Source organism: Mizuhopecten yessoensis, unplaced genomic scaffold (genome assembly GCF_002113885.1).
Source record: "Mizuhopecten yessoensis strain PY_sf001 unplaced genomic scaffold, ASM211388v2 scaffold2065, whole genome shotgun sequence".
NCBI classification, from domain to species: Eukaryota; Metazoa; Mollusca; class Bivalvia; order Pectinida; family Pectinidae; genus Mizuhopecten; species Mizuhopecten yessoensis.
In genome coordinates, this window is record NW_018404360.1 from 295,029 (window position 1) to 314,004 (window position 18,976).

Consider the following 18,976-nt stretch of genomic DNA (forward strand, 5'->3'; position numbering starts at 1 on the left):
TGTCGTAGTTCTGAGTTAAATATTTCGTACTTTGCGATTCCACATAGCAACCTGGTAATTACAGCAATGCTGATTCGTGTCCCGGAGACGTAGTGTAGTGAATTCGAGAGAAACAATAATTTCAAGTAACAGGTTTCCATAATAAATGGACCAGTTATTGACCTTTAAAAACCTATGTCATCATGAGGTGGCGCTAAGAATAGATTCTGAACACGGAAGTTTGATATAAGATTAACACGTAGATAATTCAGTTGTTGTAACGAGACAGTTGAGAATCTATTCACTTTTGGGATGGCGACATGTTCTGAACATCATGGACAGCCTTTTGTAATGGTATGTTACTCGTGTGATAAATGTTACTCATTGGTATGCTGTGAGTGTATCGCCAGGAAACACAAAGGACACGACCTAGAAACATTTGAAACTGCGGCAAAAACTGTCTTGGACAGATTGAGGACAGAGAAAGCAAAAATATCAACAAATCTGAAAGAGATACATGTCGACTTGAAGAATTATGCTACTATTCAAGAAAATGAAAGAAAGATTTCGGAAAACACAAGGCAGTACATCAACAGAAGACGTGAACTGTTGAAACTGGCCATTGATGAAGCCGCTGAAATACTGCTAGAAAAACAGGAATCGTCCGACAAAAAGATTATGGACGCATTACTTTATGGGAAACAACAGGCAGAAGACAAGGTGAGAAACTTTCTTGAATTTCAAAGTAAATTGGCAATGCTGGAAACTTCAACAGACTACCAACAGGTGATTCAAGTTGGTAAACAAATGTTTTTTCCTAACATTTCCAAAACCCTTTGTCCGATTCCCGCAGTCACCAGACATACATTGAGGTGTCAAAAGACCGTTGATCGCAGACTCGTTAGAGAACTATTTGGAGAGGAATTACAACAAGATATAAGGGGTTCGTACATATTGCATTGTTTCGAAGGGAAAGAGGGGAGTGACACGGAAAGCATATCTACAACGGATTTATTTGAGGAAGAGATGGCAGAACACGAAGATGATAGTGTTGATAGTCAAGATGCAGAATCGGATGGAAATGTGGGGAATCGTCAGATAGATCATCCAAATGCTTCCCATAGACAAGAAATCCCTCACACTAGCCCCATGACACCAAACGACAACCACACAACAAGATCACGTAACCCTGAGACATATGGAGTTGCATACCCAAATGTTTTTGGAGAAACGTTTGTATTCTCTGTACCTCAAGGCAAGAAACTAGAACCACAAGCATCGACCGCTCGTACATCTGAACGTGAACCAAAGACAATCCAATTACCGGAGGAAAACATAAGTCATGTCTCGGACAATTTCGCTATCAAAACATGTACACATCAAAGTAAATCGGTTCTTCAATCAAAAATATCCGAGGAATATTATGTGTAGTTATGTTTACGTTAAAGTCTCTTATACATAGTATGAGTGAAACAACAAATGGAATTATACAACGGCATATCGTTTACGCCGTCAAATTGTTTGCACGGTGGGTTCACCGTTGTCAATAATCCAAGCATAACTAATAATAAAACACCAAATACTGGTAATTATGTCCAGGTTGATTATTTCCTTAAATGTATATCTAGTATTGAAATGAAGTATTTCTATTTTGTCAGTCATTCATGCCTAACATGCTATTATTAGTAATGAATGGTGTTAATTAAATGTTACAGTATGATTCATTCGTGGATGTGTCAGTTTTTGTAACTACCGAAAAGTGATCTTGTAGATAAAAAGACACTTAATACAACGGACGTAAATCCATTGGGATTTTGAGAGAGAGAAAGAGAGTAAGATCGATTTATTTTTAAGTGCTCCGTGAAAATTTAACTTTGCAAAAAATTTCCATTAACAAAACTGAGAAATTTGACACCATGAAATAAAACTGCTCTATTTCATTTATAAATAGTAACATATATAATGAAATGTTATGAATATAAATGTTTCACCACGAGTTTTACAAACTAGCAATGGTCTTATTAGCATTTATAGGTAGGTACAGTAGTATATTTATCAATAATTCTATATATTTATATATATATATTTAGAGTTGTCATCGATATATAGAAATGAAATAAATAAATCAATAATGTCATATGGGAGTTATGTATAAGCGGTAATAAAATCCAAGTGGTTGTTATATACAGATATTAGCTATATCGGGTGGTATATATAGACTGGAGGTAATAATCTATAGATGTGTGGTAATCATAGACATTCGGTAACTATTGACAATATGCAGTTACACACTTGGTATTTATGGACATGTAGTTACTTTACACCTGTGGTATGTATAGACAGCTTGCAGTAAAAGAAGACATATTGTGATAATAGACGGTTGTAGTTAGTATTTATAAGCAGTTGGTATATTTTTTGATGAATGGTCCATTAAGGATCCCTGCTCCACTACACTGTGTGTTTTCTTATAGATAGTAACATACCTTTCACTTCCTATAACTGTAGCACATTTGGGCTAAGACACTTCCGTTGACCAGCTGGCTCAACCGGTTAGATATATTATAACAATCTGAAGTTAAACAATGTTCGAATCTCGGTCTGGCCACACTGATAATTTTACACTCAGAATGCTATTGTTGACTATATTTTATCTATTTCATCTTTATTGTTTCTTATAAAAGTCCCGTAAGTTTTTCCTTTCTTTTCAGACATGATTTATCAAAGATATAGTCATGCCAGAAAAAATCACACGTTTTTTTCTCTTGTATGGGGATCTTTAATTTATAGAAGACATGTCGTATTGATAATAATTTGCTATGAAACAGCCGGTGCTATGTTAAAAGAGTTGTGTTTACAAGTGTTTTCTATAGACGGTTTTTAGATATTAAGAGGTGTTATAGACATAGGTTAGGTACAGGTAGGTGGTATATGTAAACAGTTGTTAGGACACAAACACGTTATACCTACTCACAATTGTAATGACCGGTTGGACAGGAGGTATCCATAGGAAGTTGTTACATTTATAGTGATAGATAAATATATTAGTTATTGACAGGTGTTGTCCATTTCAATTATAAAGAGGTGGTATTGTCAGGAGGATTTGGCTATATATAAAAGCTGCTTTATTACGCAGGCTATGGAAATCAGTGTTTTTTGTTTACATTGATTGATCATCAAAAGAGCTGGTTAACGCCTCTTAAATTGGTGAACATTCCGTCAGGTTTTTTTCTCGTCTTTCTAATTACAAAAGCCAAGGCTTTTCAGTACCATGACTATGTATTTAAATGTAAAAACTAGCCTGTATATTCATTCACATATAAAGTTAACTATTCATCTATATTTAGGTCGCCATGAACAACAAATGTCCCGCAGTTGTTTGTTACGACTGTCAAATGGAACGCTCTTTAGATCGCTGTTTATACAAAACGACAACGGTTCTCTTGAAAATAAAACCACATAAGACTACGATGGAACCTGATATGGATTTCCCGTTATTTTATTTACAACAACACTATAAACGGTTTTGACAGGATATATCACGAGTGGTGTACGCCTCTATTTCAAATCATGCCTTTACACGACTACATATTAAATGCTCTTGTTGTTAACCTACCCTGTCATTACATACATAACTATTTCAATAGAAACAAGGAAATATTTAATTTCTATACAAACATTTCAACTTCAGTGTGATCAATAAGTTATGTTATGGTGTGTTACTCCTGTGATAAAAGATACCAGTTGGTATGTTGTGAGTGCCTCGCTAAGAAACACAAAGGACACGACCTAGAAACATTTGAAACTGCGGCAAAAACTGTCTTGGATAGATTAAGGACAGAGAAAGCGAACATAACAACAAATCTGAAAGAGATACATGTCGACTTGAAGAATTATGCTACTATTCAAGAAAATGAAGAAAGATTTCGGAAAATACAAGGCAGTACATCAACAGACGTGAACTGTTGAAACTGGCCATTGATGAAGCCGCTGAAATACTGCTAGAAAAACAGGAATCGTCCGACAAAAGAATTATGAACGCATATATGGATGCTATATGGGAAACAACAGGCAGAAGACAAGGTGAGAAACTTTCTTGAATTTCAAAGTAAATTGGCGATGCTGGAAACTTCAACAGACTATCAACACGTGATTAAATTTGGTAAACAAATGTATTTTCCTAACATTTCCAAATCTCTTTGTCCGATTCCCGCTGTCACCAGACACATATTGACGCGTACAATGACCTTTGATCGCGGACTCCTTAGAGAACTATTTGGAGAGGAACTAGAAGAAGTTATAAGGGGTTCGTACATATTGCATTGTTTTGACGGGATAGAAGACGGTGAAACCGACAGCATATTAACGACGGATCTGTTCCCTAATGAATCAGAGCAACTTGGTGGTATTATTGATAGTCAAGAAGCGGAATCGGATGGAAATGTATGGGTTTCGAGGAGACAGTCTCAGATAGATCATCCAAATGTTTCACTGGATTTTGGAACTCTTGACACTAGCGCCAGGATATGGTCCCCCCAACAGATCCCTTACTGGAACACGACATCACAATCCTCACAATAGCAAACGCGATACCATATCTCGTACACAGCAATCTCACAGTCAGAGAAGGGAAGACAAATCAATACGGAAAAGATACGTGGGAGGGAGATCTTCATTGATTCGTCATTCCAATGCCCCTACTGAGGCGCCAGAATCGCGTTTACCGCCAAATGTTTATTCCGCACAGACAAAAGGCAGCGGTTTTAAAATGGAATATGGAGGAAGTACATCGACTCCTCGTCCTAATTACACTAGACTATTCAATGAGTTAAATGTTTACCCGAGAAAGGACGGTTTCGTGTGAACACGATGCCTCCGCGCAAAGATCATTGGTGGAATTCATTGGACAAAAGTAAAAACGTCTTTATACATGTATATCAGATATCAGGAATATGAATACCTTACGACAAACCTTCACAGAAAATGAGGCAAATATAATCATTCAATTTAGTTTTTGTTGAAAAACATTGTAATTGTCATCAAAACGCACCATTTATAACTTATTTATCAAATATTTAAAAGCAGATATTTATAATTTATCAACGGTCACAGTGTAAATCTTGTTTCTTACACATTAACAATGAGGTTTTCTATCCAATTGTTTTCCCTTTCAAAATGTCATTTTTATAAACAAATGTTTCACTTCCAAAATGTCAGGTCTGTAAATAGATGTTGTAGTTGATAATTGTTTAAAAAGATGCAGTTCTGCACAATTATAAAATTTGACTTTTCATAATTCATTAAAAATAATGAATGTCGCCTGTTATGTTTACTATTGATTTAACTCGATATATTACCAATTTACTTAATAACGCAAAATTACGTATGGCTGATAATGGTAGCTATTATAACGAGGGTACTTATGTTTTCTGACGGGAACATGCACCGAATTTAAAAAAAAAAAAAATCTGAAGCAATCAATTCATTTCAGATACAGCTTCGATTTAAGTATCCATGGATTCAAAATGGTTAAATTATCATGAACATCTTACGTAGTCTGCCTGTTCTAATTATTGTAGATTATTGATAAACTAAAGGTCTGCATAAGTGTGTTTTTTAAAGATGTCATTCACATAGTTATATTAGTAGCGGATTTACCGCTATTCGTACGAACATCCCTGAAAATTGTATACTTTAGGAAATTCAATAATTTTCGTGGGGTTAATTTTCGTTTATTTCGTGGGTTCTCTTTATCCACGAATTCAAATGTCCACGAAATAATGAAAAGTGAAAAGTTCATACATGAAGGTAATTTGTGCCGTTCTTTATCCACGAATTCATATCCCCACGAAATGGTCGAAATTTTAACCCCACGAATATATATGATTTTACAGTAGTTTCTCAGTGTGAATACCTAAATCCAATAAACTGAAATATCATTCACAGGAGAAATGAAACATGTAAAATAACTGAGGAATTCCATGATTCTATTTCTGCAATATATATATGTGAATATCTTTTCTTTTTGTTGCTAAGAATTATATGTGTAAATGTGTATGAACATATGTACGTTTTGGAGTAAGTGCCATACATTGTGTGACCCATAACAATTTGAAGGTAGAAAAGCCAGTGTTCTTTTTTTTCATCGTGGCAGTAGCCTGGTGTTTTCCAGAAAGTTTGGTTCAATAAATATGAATATGAGTCCGGCTAATTACAAAGGTAATTTTCCCAATACATTCACATATATCCCAAAGGTACTGTTATATAGTGATTATGATTAATTGACGGCCTATTACGGACAGAACAAGCTTATATTAGTGCAAAACAAAACTTTTGTTAACATGGGCAAATATGTAGGTGCAGATTTACGTCTTGTTGTTTTTTATCATATTTTATATTTATATTAGTAAAACAAAACACAAAAAAGTGCTGAGTGTTAGAATCTGTTTCTGAAAAGAAAACAATACCTTGTAAATATGAAAAACGCAAAATACAATCAATAACAGTCATCTGATAGGAAGAAATTCAGCGGGGCTAAATCGGGATTCGAACCCTGGACTTCAGATTGTTACACAAACGCTCCAACCAATTGAGCTACCTGGCCAACGGAAGTGCCCTGGCCCTACAGTTATATTACAACGGGAGTAAATTAAAGCAAGGTTACTGTGTATAGCAGTGGGACAGGGGTCCTTAAAGAAACAGACAGTTATGTACTCACACCATGCGTTACTGAAACATACACCAGGAAGAATATGTATCAATGACATAAACCGAAAGTAGGAAAAACCTACGACAACCTTTAAAATACCTAACATATTTCTAAGCTGACGTAAACTAAGGTTACAGGACACTAGATTAATCTGATACACCATGCGTAAATATAACAGCGATTAATAAGTCGACAGGTAACACGTTGAGTCATCTTTTAATGCTATTTATGTATTGCCTTTTAATAGAAAGGGTTGATAGTGGGAAAATATGTTGCAATATATTACAATATGTAAGGAATATCACAATATATCTCAATAAACAATACAACTAGAAAATGAGGGTATTTTTGTAATAATTTTCGAGACAACATATGAAACCTTAACAAGAGGTTTAAGTGGTAAATTGAAGTTTATTTCGTAAGTAAAGCAATTGATTTGGATGAAATCAATTCCATTTTATTATTGTTTCAGTTTAAATCGTCCAAAACGAATTGAAAACAATTCAGGTCATGTTGCAACGTATATACTAACGGACAAAAAAACTGTGCGTACATAAATATAAAATATACATAGTTATATTATTTCTTCAACATGAAATTTACACAAATAGCATGTGTTCATTTCTTAACAACATTCAAAAATGAATGCGTTTTGTGCATGTGCGTTCTTTTTTCTTTATGCACGAGCCGAATTTCGCAAAAGAAAGTTTGACAATCTACTGCTGTATATAAATATTTACATTTACGACAAACGAAAAAAACAAAAAATCCCTGGTGAAAGTGTTTGGTGAGCTATGCCTAGACTGAATGAAAATGTTTGCATCCAGACGGTTGGAATAATGCAGGCTTGTGTTGATCAAAGCGTTATTGCTGAACACAATCCATGCCTTAATGAAGACGTTTTCAACAGTCTGTTAACACCAGGGATCGCCCTTGGTCAAGGCGACCTCGTTTGACGGCATTATGTCAGGACACTACATCCGGGTTTTACACTTGCGGAACCGCTTCCAAAATGCAGCTTTAACAGTTCACAATACTGCAATACTGCAATATCACGTCATCCAGTTTGAGTAACAACATTACGTTACGCTGCAAAATTACAACGTTAGACGTTGCACGCATTGTGACTGTTTTCCTGACTCGGCAGAATGTGAATGTATTGCCATGGCCTGCAGTATCACCTGACTTTTAGCTTACCGACCATATATGGGACAAGATGCAACGTCGGCTACTTAAACTACAAAATCAGCCTGAAACGTTTTCCCGTACGTTACTTCGCATCTGGAACGGCATTCTCCATGCATTTTGCAACAATTTTGTCGGATCCATCTGGCGTCGGCGAAACGTATGCATCACTTATAACGGTGGACATACCTGATATTGGCTTCGTTAACTGGCTCAGGGTACACTTGTTTGTCGTACTCTAATGAAGATATGGATGTTCGTTTGATAATTTTGATGAAATGTGTTTTACAATTCTGAAACAAACGGTTACTGTATGTTTTGAAGCTGTTTTTAATTGTTAGACAACTATTGCAATATACTAGTATATAAATACTACTTACTAGTAAATAAAATGATGATACAATGTAACTTTCTCATGAAAAAGGAAACATGATTTATACATAATGGCTGTAATACACTATTAAGATAATATAATTTTCAGGGAAGTATATGCAACTTTTGTATGACATAACGATATTTCGTATGGTCAATGTATTACTCAATGAATATATCCAAGTCATATTGTTTCTGGAGTATGTAAAGTGACATATTGTGGCATAAATCAATTTCTAGAAAATAGGTTTTCCACCTTAACCCCCTCTCAGTAATATTAACTAATCAGCGAAATCGATTCCTAATTATTTCCGTGGAAACTAAGCGTTATATCTTCCTCTGATGTTTGATTTCTGTAATCTGGAATAACATCAATAACTGAGTTACAACAAACATATATGACGTTTTGCACATGAGCACATCCATATAATAAATGGGAGATACTCTTAACTAGCATAGGTAGGTGTAATTATGTGCATGTAAGTGTGCACATATGTTATGTTTGTTTACCATGTAAAATATTTAAAATACATTCCTATGTGTTTATTCTCGAGTTTCTGTATGACGCCCCGAATTGTTGTACTAAGAAAAACTACGTACTAGTATCAAGTCTGAATATCTGATTACATTAATTAAGGTAAAATGACCAGGAATGGTAACGCTTGCACTCTTTTATCAACACAAATGTAGATATCTTCCAAGAAAAACAACGCCGGTCAGTTTTTGAAACTCACCTTTTGTAGTATATAGATGAGATAACCATACGCTGACAGATTTTTAACTCCAAAGATGATATCTGATATACATGTTTAATGTTTATTTATGATGTTCAGTACTTTGTGCTCAATTTTAGCTGTGGACTTATAATTACAGCGGTAAATGCATAGTTACAACCATTCCGCATTTATCGTATCCAAACTCCGAACGATAAATCGTGATGCTACTATGTTTGTGTACGTGCCAAAAGCCGTTCCCCTTAGATACAGCAGTTGATCACCTGACCCAATGTGTATACATTGTGTAGTTTGGACCAAATGCCTTATGTATTTTAGGGTTGAGGCTAATTTTACTATTTTCGTGCCGACTAATCGGTTCGTCAAGACAAAGGGACCGATTGTCGGTGAATTGAAAAACGTTATACGTAGTGCTTTTTATACATACTATTGGAGCTCATCTTTACACTTACAATTTGTTGTAAATAAATTGGTCTTGTATGATCGTAATTCAACATTTTATCGCAACAATAAAAAAAAAATGCGAAAATATATAATTACATATATTAGGGAATTTGAATACTTAAAATCAGTTTAAGAATATATCAAATCGAAAAAGAAATCCTTTTACATGGTTTTTATGCATTTTGCAAATTCTTATTTTTTTATTTTTTTTTAATCGTTCATACATATTTACAACATCAGTAAAAATAGTATTCCACAAATTTTCTAATTTTACTCTCTGCAATATATATAAATAGTGGACGATTACCTCTTCAAAATACCTCTTCAGCGAGGACATAATAACTAATAATTAAACGAAAATAATGCAATTTCCATTGAATGCATGGTTACACTTTTGGAAAAGTCAATGTCTCATAACAACCAGTAGAATTTATACTATTCAAGTTTAACAAGTTTATTTGTTTCCTCAGATACATTACAATGTACAGTAGTCAGGTTTTGAACCTTATTAGTTAAACGAGACGATTGGTTGACAAAATGGGATTTTCCTTTAGGAACGTCTTTAAATACAAACTATTTAGTTATTTTGTCTTCATTTAATGACATAAAATCCCTGTTCACACAGTTGCTAATACCAGTTTTTATTTATCTATTTATTTAATTATTTTTGTTTATTTTATCTATATTTTTACCGACAATAATACAAATGAATTGATTTATTTTAATCTGACGTTAAGCTAGTCATGCTTTGAACAGCGGGACCGAACTAAAATAATTCGTTAAGTTGTAGTTAAAATGACAAATCTTTTAACAAACAAATTCGAATCCAAATGTTATGTAGTTATCTTTGAGTGATTGAACAAATGGACGAGAAGATAAGGAGTGTACTATACTCCGTACTCGTGTTCGATTACATTACTAATTGGTTAATATTGAATAAAATTCAAACAACCTTCCTGACTAAAATCTGATACACATCAGACAACGGGACCCAGGTACAGCCCGTCTAACAGTATGAGTGTTTACTCGACCATGACAAACTAAGCATTCCATTATCGCCAATACAGTCCGCCTTAACAATCCCACCTACGGTTAGGTCTCACTTCTATTTATAGCCGTATGTATTCCCAACAGGTAATCCTGTCGCTACGACTAGTGAACTTTAAAAAATAATAACACGGAAGAGGATTAACACAAAATGGCTGACACACACAGATCGTGATCTCGCCTCCAGGTACGTTTTGATGAAGATGGAGACCTGTGCTGTACATTCAGATTTGGCCTATACTATGGTATGTTCCACGTGCAGTGATTATACATTTGTGTGTCGCCAATGTATCGAGAACGAACACAAGGGCCATACCACTGAACCTTTCGAGTCAACAGCACATGGTGTACTGGAGCGATTAAGGAGAGAGAAGGCAGATAATGTTCTACGTTTCAAGGAAGTAAAATTGGACTTGAAAACATGTGCAACTCTTAGAGAAAAAGAAAGGATAAAATCAGGGGAAACAAGACGAAACATTGAAAGGAGGCGAGATCACCTTAAGCAGGCTGTTGACGAGATTGCAGATAAATTATTAGACCAACATGAGGCCAGTACAGACAGTATTTCAAAAGTATTTGACGAGTTTGAAAGGCAAGTTGAAGAAAAGGTTAAGAGCATTCTTAAATTTCAAAATGAATTGGCACACTTGGAGAATTCCTCTAACCACAAATTTATCATTGAAACTGGTAAACATCTGGCAGCACCATCTTTACCGTGTTTCAAAGTTCCCTCTAATGATCGGATAACGCTGAAACAAGAGGCTATAGATCGTGTGTACATCCAGCAGATGTTTGGGGAGGAAGATCATGAAGACATCAGGAAGTCATTCTTGTCAGAATCACTGGAACACAGAGAGAACCAACAAAGTTCAAAGGTCAATGGGTCGAAATGTCGTTTAGAATCTACCAAAAATATTGATGATGTGCAGTTTGAAAACAACACCGTGTCAGCAGAACATAAACAACGAACTGAAGGCTCGGCGAGTCTTGGTGAATCTGTTTCTCACTCCTGGCCAGAAATCACTGAAAAGGCAGCATTCCCTTTGTTAGCTCATGGCGATACAGAAACCAGCTCATGTCCGGCACCATCACCAACACTCGAGATATCAGATCCCTCCAATATTAGAAAGAGATATGCCTCCTCCAAACGAAGAATTAAAGGATATTCTCTTGGAGAAGCTAAGGTTTTATCAGATGCCTTGAATCCAGACAGAGCTCAAAAAAAGCTTTCAGTAGGTTTCAGCCCGATCGAAAACCCCTCCCCAGGCAAGACAGCTTCACGAATGTGTTCCTTTGACGATGAAAGTCTGCCCAGACGAACCTCTTCAATGATGTCAGAATATTCTACAACAGCTCAGAGGAGCACAAGTTCAAAGACCATATCCCATGATGCAAATGGCGGGCTAGTATTTACACCACAGAGGAATACTCCAGTGAGAAGGACAAGTTCAAAGGTCGCGTCACAAGATGAAGCTGGTGTGATTCTGTCGACCTTTCAGCATGCCACATCAACTCCCACTGCAATTTGTCCTTCAGATTGTGGTCATTCTTGGATAATACATAACAATGCTAACGAAATCAAACAGATTAGTAACTCCGGGGTTATAAGGAGAACGGTCGATGTGTCCGGATCAAAGCATTTGTTGGGAATGACGGCACTAGCAGATCGGTCATTACTTGTATGTAGCCCGCACACAAAGTGCATCAAACAAGTACATCATCCGAGTGGTCACGTGTTTGAACTTTTTCACACGGCTCCGTTGATCCCTGTTGGTATATGTGTGTCCCCCACAGGAGACATACTGATGACGCTAATTGACAAATGGAGTTACGATAAATCCCGAGATAGCCATCGTGTCTTGATGAAATGTAATTCCAACTGGAAGATGACAGCTGAAGCCAAATACTCTAAACACGGAGAAAATCTGTTTGTGTTACCATACAAAGTCTCTATAAGCAACAACGGGAAACTTGTTGCCGTAATCAACCAAACAAGTGATATGACGTCACACCTCATGTTATTTGATATCCACTTTACCTTGTTGCTACGTTGCATTGGTCATGAAAACGTCGTTCTTGGTGATCGACTAGACGACACCATGACAGAGAGATTCAACGTCATGGACGTGAAGTTTGACGTCACTGACAACCTTGTAATCATTGAGGGCTACACTGGAACAGTTCAGGTCCTTGACCCCGTCACGTGCAGGCCTCTAAGGATCCTTGTTAGGGAGCAGGGAAGCCCCTGGACCCTAGCTGTACTCGACAACAATATGTGGGTTGGATTTCAAGATGGACGTGTAAAATGCTTAACGTACTAATGAAACATGGAATATAGCATCACTAAGATCAAGGTTTTACTTTATACACAAACAATGCACGTAATAAACGTGTTACAACGTTTCAAGACCGATTAGTCCAAGCTATGACTGAGTGAGCGATTTGTATTGTTTATCGGTGTATATAGTAAAACTTAGATATTATGAAAATAATTGTAATGTTGTAATTTCTGTTTGATAAGTCTTATTGTGATTTTAGTGCAGACATTCATCACTGTGATAATAAACTAGATATTCTGTATCCTTATAATGTTTAAGAGTATTAGTGTCAGTTATAACTGATTTTGACTTGCCAATGCTTCAGTGTGTTTAGCATGTTAAGGTTGTCTCCCTTACCATCCATCCACGCTACCTAATATGTTGTTTTGAGTTACCTTCCTTACAGTTAATTTTGTTCAATATTAAAAGTTATCTGCTTTAATTTTTTAATTAACATTAGCCTGTATATTCATATAAAAATACATATACTTCTGTTACGAAATAAACTACATCTTAATATGTTTATAATCGTGTTGTACTTATTATTATGCATCATTCTAAAAATATAATAGAAGGCCTAACTCATCAAATGATGTTCAATATTATAATAGGGACTTGTAGACATTGGTACATCAAGGTGTCTCGAAGCCACAGGACAAGAACTGCGCATGACAAGAGGAACGGTCTACTGCCATCTAAGAATACAGACACAGAGTACAATTACAGGTTTTTAGGGATTTATATCAATTTTCGATAAAATTGCCATCCCCAACCATTATTGGGGTGGCATTCAAGTTTTACCGAAAGTTGATATTAACCGCTAAAACCTGTAAATATTACTCTGAACACCTCAGTGTGGGGAAAAAACTGAAGACGTCATGCAATTTATATTTCTCGTCTACCCCGTCTAATCTGACCAATCCTGGAGATGGTATCGGAGTGCCATTTGGTTATCTAATAAGAAATAGAATGACAGCATTATGTTGGCTTAGAAAGGATCGGAATACTCATGTGGATTGGAAAGGTTTTACTGTAGATTGATAGACAGGTTAACTACTTCACCCCTTAAGACACATTTGAACTATTCTAGTTCAAATGATGGAAAAGTTCATTGTAAAATTTCAGGGGTGAATAAGTTAATGTAAATAAATGCTTGGTTTCTAAATAAAACAAGCTAATTTCAGCATCGATTGACCGATTTTAATGCAGTTTTATGGCACATGATCGTTCAAGCATAAGGAATGCATTATTTAACCTTTTAGTTACGTTTGCCCTTCAGCTACTCTTTAATCATTAAAGTGTGGATATGATCATATCACGATCAGAATCCATTCCCACTAAACATGGAGTCATTCAATGAACCCATGCTGGGTCCTTTTCTCCTTCTCTTTTAAACTCTTTAAGTATGTGTGCTAATTAGATAATACATATCGCTGTCACAGATACATGTACCAACAAGGATGTCCGGCGGTGATCACACATAGATCTTAGCGAGCCACCATTATCAGATCAGCTGTTGGGTGATTATAAGGTATGTGTGTGTAATATGCACAGGGACCTGTGAATGTGTTACAACTATATATTATTTGGACCTAAACTAATGTGTTCCAAGTAATTTTACACGTTTCAGTGGTTTATATCAACACCCCCCCCCCCCCTCCACACACGCACACACACACACACACACACACTAAGATCATTCGAAAGTTGATATAAACCCATAAAACGTGTGAATTTAATCGGCTCTTAGGTTTAGGTCCAATTTTAGCTGGAAAAAAAGTATCAGGTCCCTGTGTGGTGTGTGTGTGTGTGTGTCTCTGTGTGTGTGTGTGTGCTATATATATATATATATATATATATGGTGGGTCAGAGACGTCTCTGGGTGGGTGTACATGCAGAGGACAATTAAATGCAACCACAGAATTAGACAATCTAAGTCCGTGATGCAACTATATATTAGAGTTCAATTTGTTTGATAAACAGTAAAACTGTAGAGGTCGAACTCAGGACCTTTGCTATGACTGTAGAGGTCGAACTCAGGACCTTTACTATGACTGTAGAGGCCGAACTCAGGACCTTTACTCTTACTGTAGAGGTCGAACTAGGGGCCTTTACTATGACTGTAGAGGGCGAACTCAGGACCTTTACTATTACTGTAGCGGTCGAACTCAGGACCTTTACTCTTACTGTAGAGGTCGAACTAGGGGCCTTTACTATGACTGTAGAGGGCGAACTCAGGACCTTTACTCTTACTGTAGAGGTCGAACTCTGGACCTTTACTATGACTGTAGAGGTCGAACTCAGGACCTTTACTATTACTGTAGAGGTCGAACTCAGGACCTTTACTATGACTGTAGGCAGTAAGAGAGTTTGGTCGGTAGGGACTGGCCCAACCACCAACACCCCTCTTTTGCAAAAAGCAAACATTTTTTTTTATTAAATTCAATTGGTTTAAATGTATCGTTGGTATTAGATTTGTATTAGTATACGTTATATACCAGTACATGTCAATCAATTATATTATTGTACGTTAATGTCTGAGAGTTTGGTCGGTAGGGATTGGCCCAACCACCAGCCCTTTGACAAGTAACATTTGAAGTTAATACTATATATCTTTGATTGTTAAAAATTCCAATATATTGTTAATCACTTCATATTCTATATCATTCAATTACCAGCATTATTTTATTCTGAATGGGAAAAATGGTTAAAATTAGTAGAGCTTGACCTCAACTAACCCTGAATATTATGACTATTTATATTAAGTTATTAGTTGTTATTCTACTTAAAAAAACCAAAATATTGACAAATACTCACAGCAGTTATTTATTTTATTTAGTATCTTCTCAGATTTGGCAGTCTGATCTCTCTCTCTCTCTCTCTCTCTCTCTCTCTCTTTGTTTTGTCTATTCTATGTGTGAAAGTGTGTGAAAATTGAATGTGTCTTGGTGATTGTATAAAATCAGCATCAGATGATGAGGATGATGAGGAGGATGAGGTTGCTGATAATTTCAATAGTAGATATGTGTGAATGTGTGGATATGTGTTGATGTGATGTTCTGTATAATGTACATGTTCTGAAAATCTTTGAAAATAAAAAAAATAAATTAAAAAAAAAGAAAGCATTATTTTATTGATTATAGCCTATGGCACATGTAACATTTCATATCTATTTTTTTTTTATTTTTTATATAAGAGGTGTCTTAGAGTCTTATCAAATTATCAATGTATACCATAAAATGATGTAACTATTTTATGAATGGAATTGATTTATTCAGATCTAAGGGACCCTATTGGAATTAAGCCACAATATGGCTTTATGGGTCATCCCAGGTAAAGCCCTAAATTAATCTAATCCAATCCAGTTTTAACACCTGACTGATAACGAGTTTTATGGCATAAATAACATATATACATATATAGCATCTGTGATAATATATGCATTTTATGTCCAATCTGCAATCTGCAAACCGTGATATACGTGCACTATTTGCCTTTTAGCTGAATACATATTATTATTATTATACTTCAGTAATAGTGTTTTCCTGGAATGTAAATGCTCAGCATCAATATGAGTGTCGAAATTATGGGCAGAACATGAATTGGTGTGTTAGCCGAAGAAACCTCAGGTAATATTGGCCTAGTATACGTATCTACCGCAATATAAGAAATACAAGTTAGCTGATATATCCTTAACTGATGAAATCGATTATTTGTCCAATATTTTTTGGAAGGAAGAATTTAAAAACTTCCTTGTTCCCTTCATGAACAAAACGCAATCCGATACATGTGTACGTTATATCACAGGGACCTGATCAAACTTGTTACAGCTATACTTTGACCAAAACTAAGGTGTTCAGAGTAATTGTACACGTTTTATGGGTTTAGATCAGAGACGTATATAACACATATATACGTCTCTGTTTAGATCGACTTTCGGTAAAAAATAAATATGTATAAGTTTATAACCTCCCTTTGATTGCATGCAATCCGAATCATAATCCGCATCCTGTTTTAGATTGTCTTTGACGTGGATTACAAGCGTCCTAAATACACCGGCGAGACAGGTGAACCGACAACATTCCCACACGGAAACTGACAGAGGAGATAGAAACAGGACGTACAACGTCATTATTCTGGGACAGATGTGATTACAACATGAAAGCAGATTTCAAATTGGAACCGGAGAATGACTGACTGTTTTGTGAGACTGGGACAGAAACTGGTAAAACTAGCTTATTTTAAGAATCTTATCTGTTTGTTTATTATCATTCTGCATGTGTGTTGTTTACTCACTACTCGTGACATGCACATGTAGCTTCATAGTGAACACCGTACAGAGGTAACTATTGATTACAGTTTTGGATACTGTCAGTTTACTAGTTCAACATATAATGTACGTGATGGTAAACAGAGAGGTTCAAATTTAATATCTGTACTATGACGGACTTAGCTAATCTAATTCCGTGGTACTATGTAACTTGTTGTCTGTTGTAATTTTACAACAACGTTTTTCATTCAAAGATTTTGGGAAAATGACAAAAAGGTTCTATTTGAGAATACTAGGAAAGTGGTAAATTTTAAATTGGGGAAAAAAATATGTACACTGTGATATATGTATCACTAAAAACATTCCATTTGTTGTGAGTATTTGAAATAATGTCATATTTTGGAACTAAAAGTAACTAAAAAAAAAAATGGAATTGTGAAGAAAACCCCCAAGAAATATATTCAAATAAAAAAATGTTCAAATTATATAAATGTAACTGTTTTCTTGTTCATATCTTTTTTTTATTGATAATTTTTCATTGGCAGATAAAGTTTATGTAGATCTATGTAATTTAAAATGCAATACTTAGTGCACTTTAAATTTGATCATAACTATTATTACAACAGTTATTTTGCTGTTTTAATTTTGAAGATACTCACTGGTAACATGTTATGTGTTTATGTGTTACAATACGCGTGTACGGTCATGATCAAGTTATACTGAAATGGTTAGCTACCTTATTTTAAATATGTCCCTTTTTGGCACGTCTTTATCAATGTTGTAATAATATGCCTATGAGCCGCAAGGCTAAAACCTAATAAACAATACAATATAATGTGTACAAGTATCAATAAAAATTAAGTATCAGTCAAAATTATAAATTTGAGAGTTGTTTAACTATGCTCCATTCCAAATCAGAGTTATGACAGAAAAAATAATTGAATGTGGCCTCAAACAGGAAATAATTTTCACTGTTGCCATTGTTATTGCCGAAAATACACAGAGAAGGAAGTTACTTTATGCCAAATAAAGATAATGTACATGTGTTTCATGTTTTGGCTCCGAAAAAAAATGAGTAGGTAGGTAGGTAGGAAAAACATTTTATTTTGCTTTTTTATTTTATTTTTCTTGTGAAGAAAATCTCCTGATTTCATCTGTGAATGTTAGAAATATTCTATTGTTTTAATAAAGTAGGAATGGCACCAAATATATATTTTTTTATTCATGTAGAATAAACACACTCAAAAAAAATATCCCTGCTTTCCTAGTTTTTGTGTTGAGCAGACCCAAACAACACATTAAAGTGGACACTAGGTTTAAGTAATCCAAACTCCACTGATGGCCACCAGTGTCACATTCTCTTGTGTATTACTGAAGTGCTATGGCTGCCTCCAGTTCAAATTAATTGAACAGCAAAATAAGTACATATGTATTTACGCGATATTTGCATTTTAATCCTTCATAAAACACAAGTGTTCACCATTGTGAACTCAATCTCTCCACTCCAAACTTATCTCCAACTATAAACTGTCAAACTACACAGATCAACAAATTACAGCTTAAACTAAAAATAATATTACTAACTTCCTAATTCTCACTTTTACTCTTACTTTCTAACTCTCCTCTTTATCTCTAGACCTCTCAACTCTGTCTCCCTAACTCAACCTCCTTCATCAAGACTCCTTATAACTCAACTCCCCAACCCAACTCTCTTCTCCTCCTTCAACTCCCAAGCTGAACTATCTTACTAATGTCCCTTGGGAAAATCCTGCTACATTAAAAATGTTGATACATTAAAATTGTTGATGCTGCTGAAATCCTACTAAAACTTGAACCCTATACCACTAAGTTAAATATCCATAAATCTTGCTAAATTTGACTCACAGACTGGACTCTCCCCCCCCCCCCCCCCCCCCCCCCC

At 35.4% G+C, this 18,976-nt stretch overlaps 2 protein-coding genes across 3 annotated transcripts in view; both read left to right on the plus strand.

Moving 5' to 3' along the window:
• The first annotated feature begins 204 nt into the window (after nucleotides 1–204).
• The window catches only part of LOC110444856 (probable phospholipid-transporting ATPase IF), a 114,165-nt gene continuing 95,393 nt past the window's right edge, over nucleotides 205–18,976 (plus strand). For both annotated transcript variants that reach the window (XM_021489219.1, XM_021489212.1), the window contains exons 1-2: nucleotides 205–699; nucleotides 16,804–17,010. In XM_021489219.1, the coding sequence (XP_021344894.1) occupies nucleotides 16,975–17,010 (36 nt within the window). In that variant the 5' untranslated portion in view covers nucleotides 205–699; nucleotides 16,804–16,974. The remainder of the gene's footprint in view (nucleotides 700–16,803; nucleotides 17,011–18,976) is intronic.
• On the plus strand, nucleotides 10,564–13,286 carry LOC110444873. Its single transcript, XM_021489230.1, has one exon. It carries the CDS (start codon nucleotides 10,665–10,667, stop codon nucleotides 12,786–12,788), a length of 2,124 nt encoding a protein of 707 aa, XP_021344905.1. The 5' UTR covers nucleotides 10,564–10,664; the 3' UTR covers nucleotides 12,789–13,286.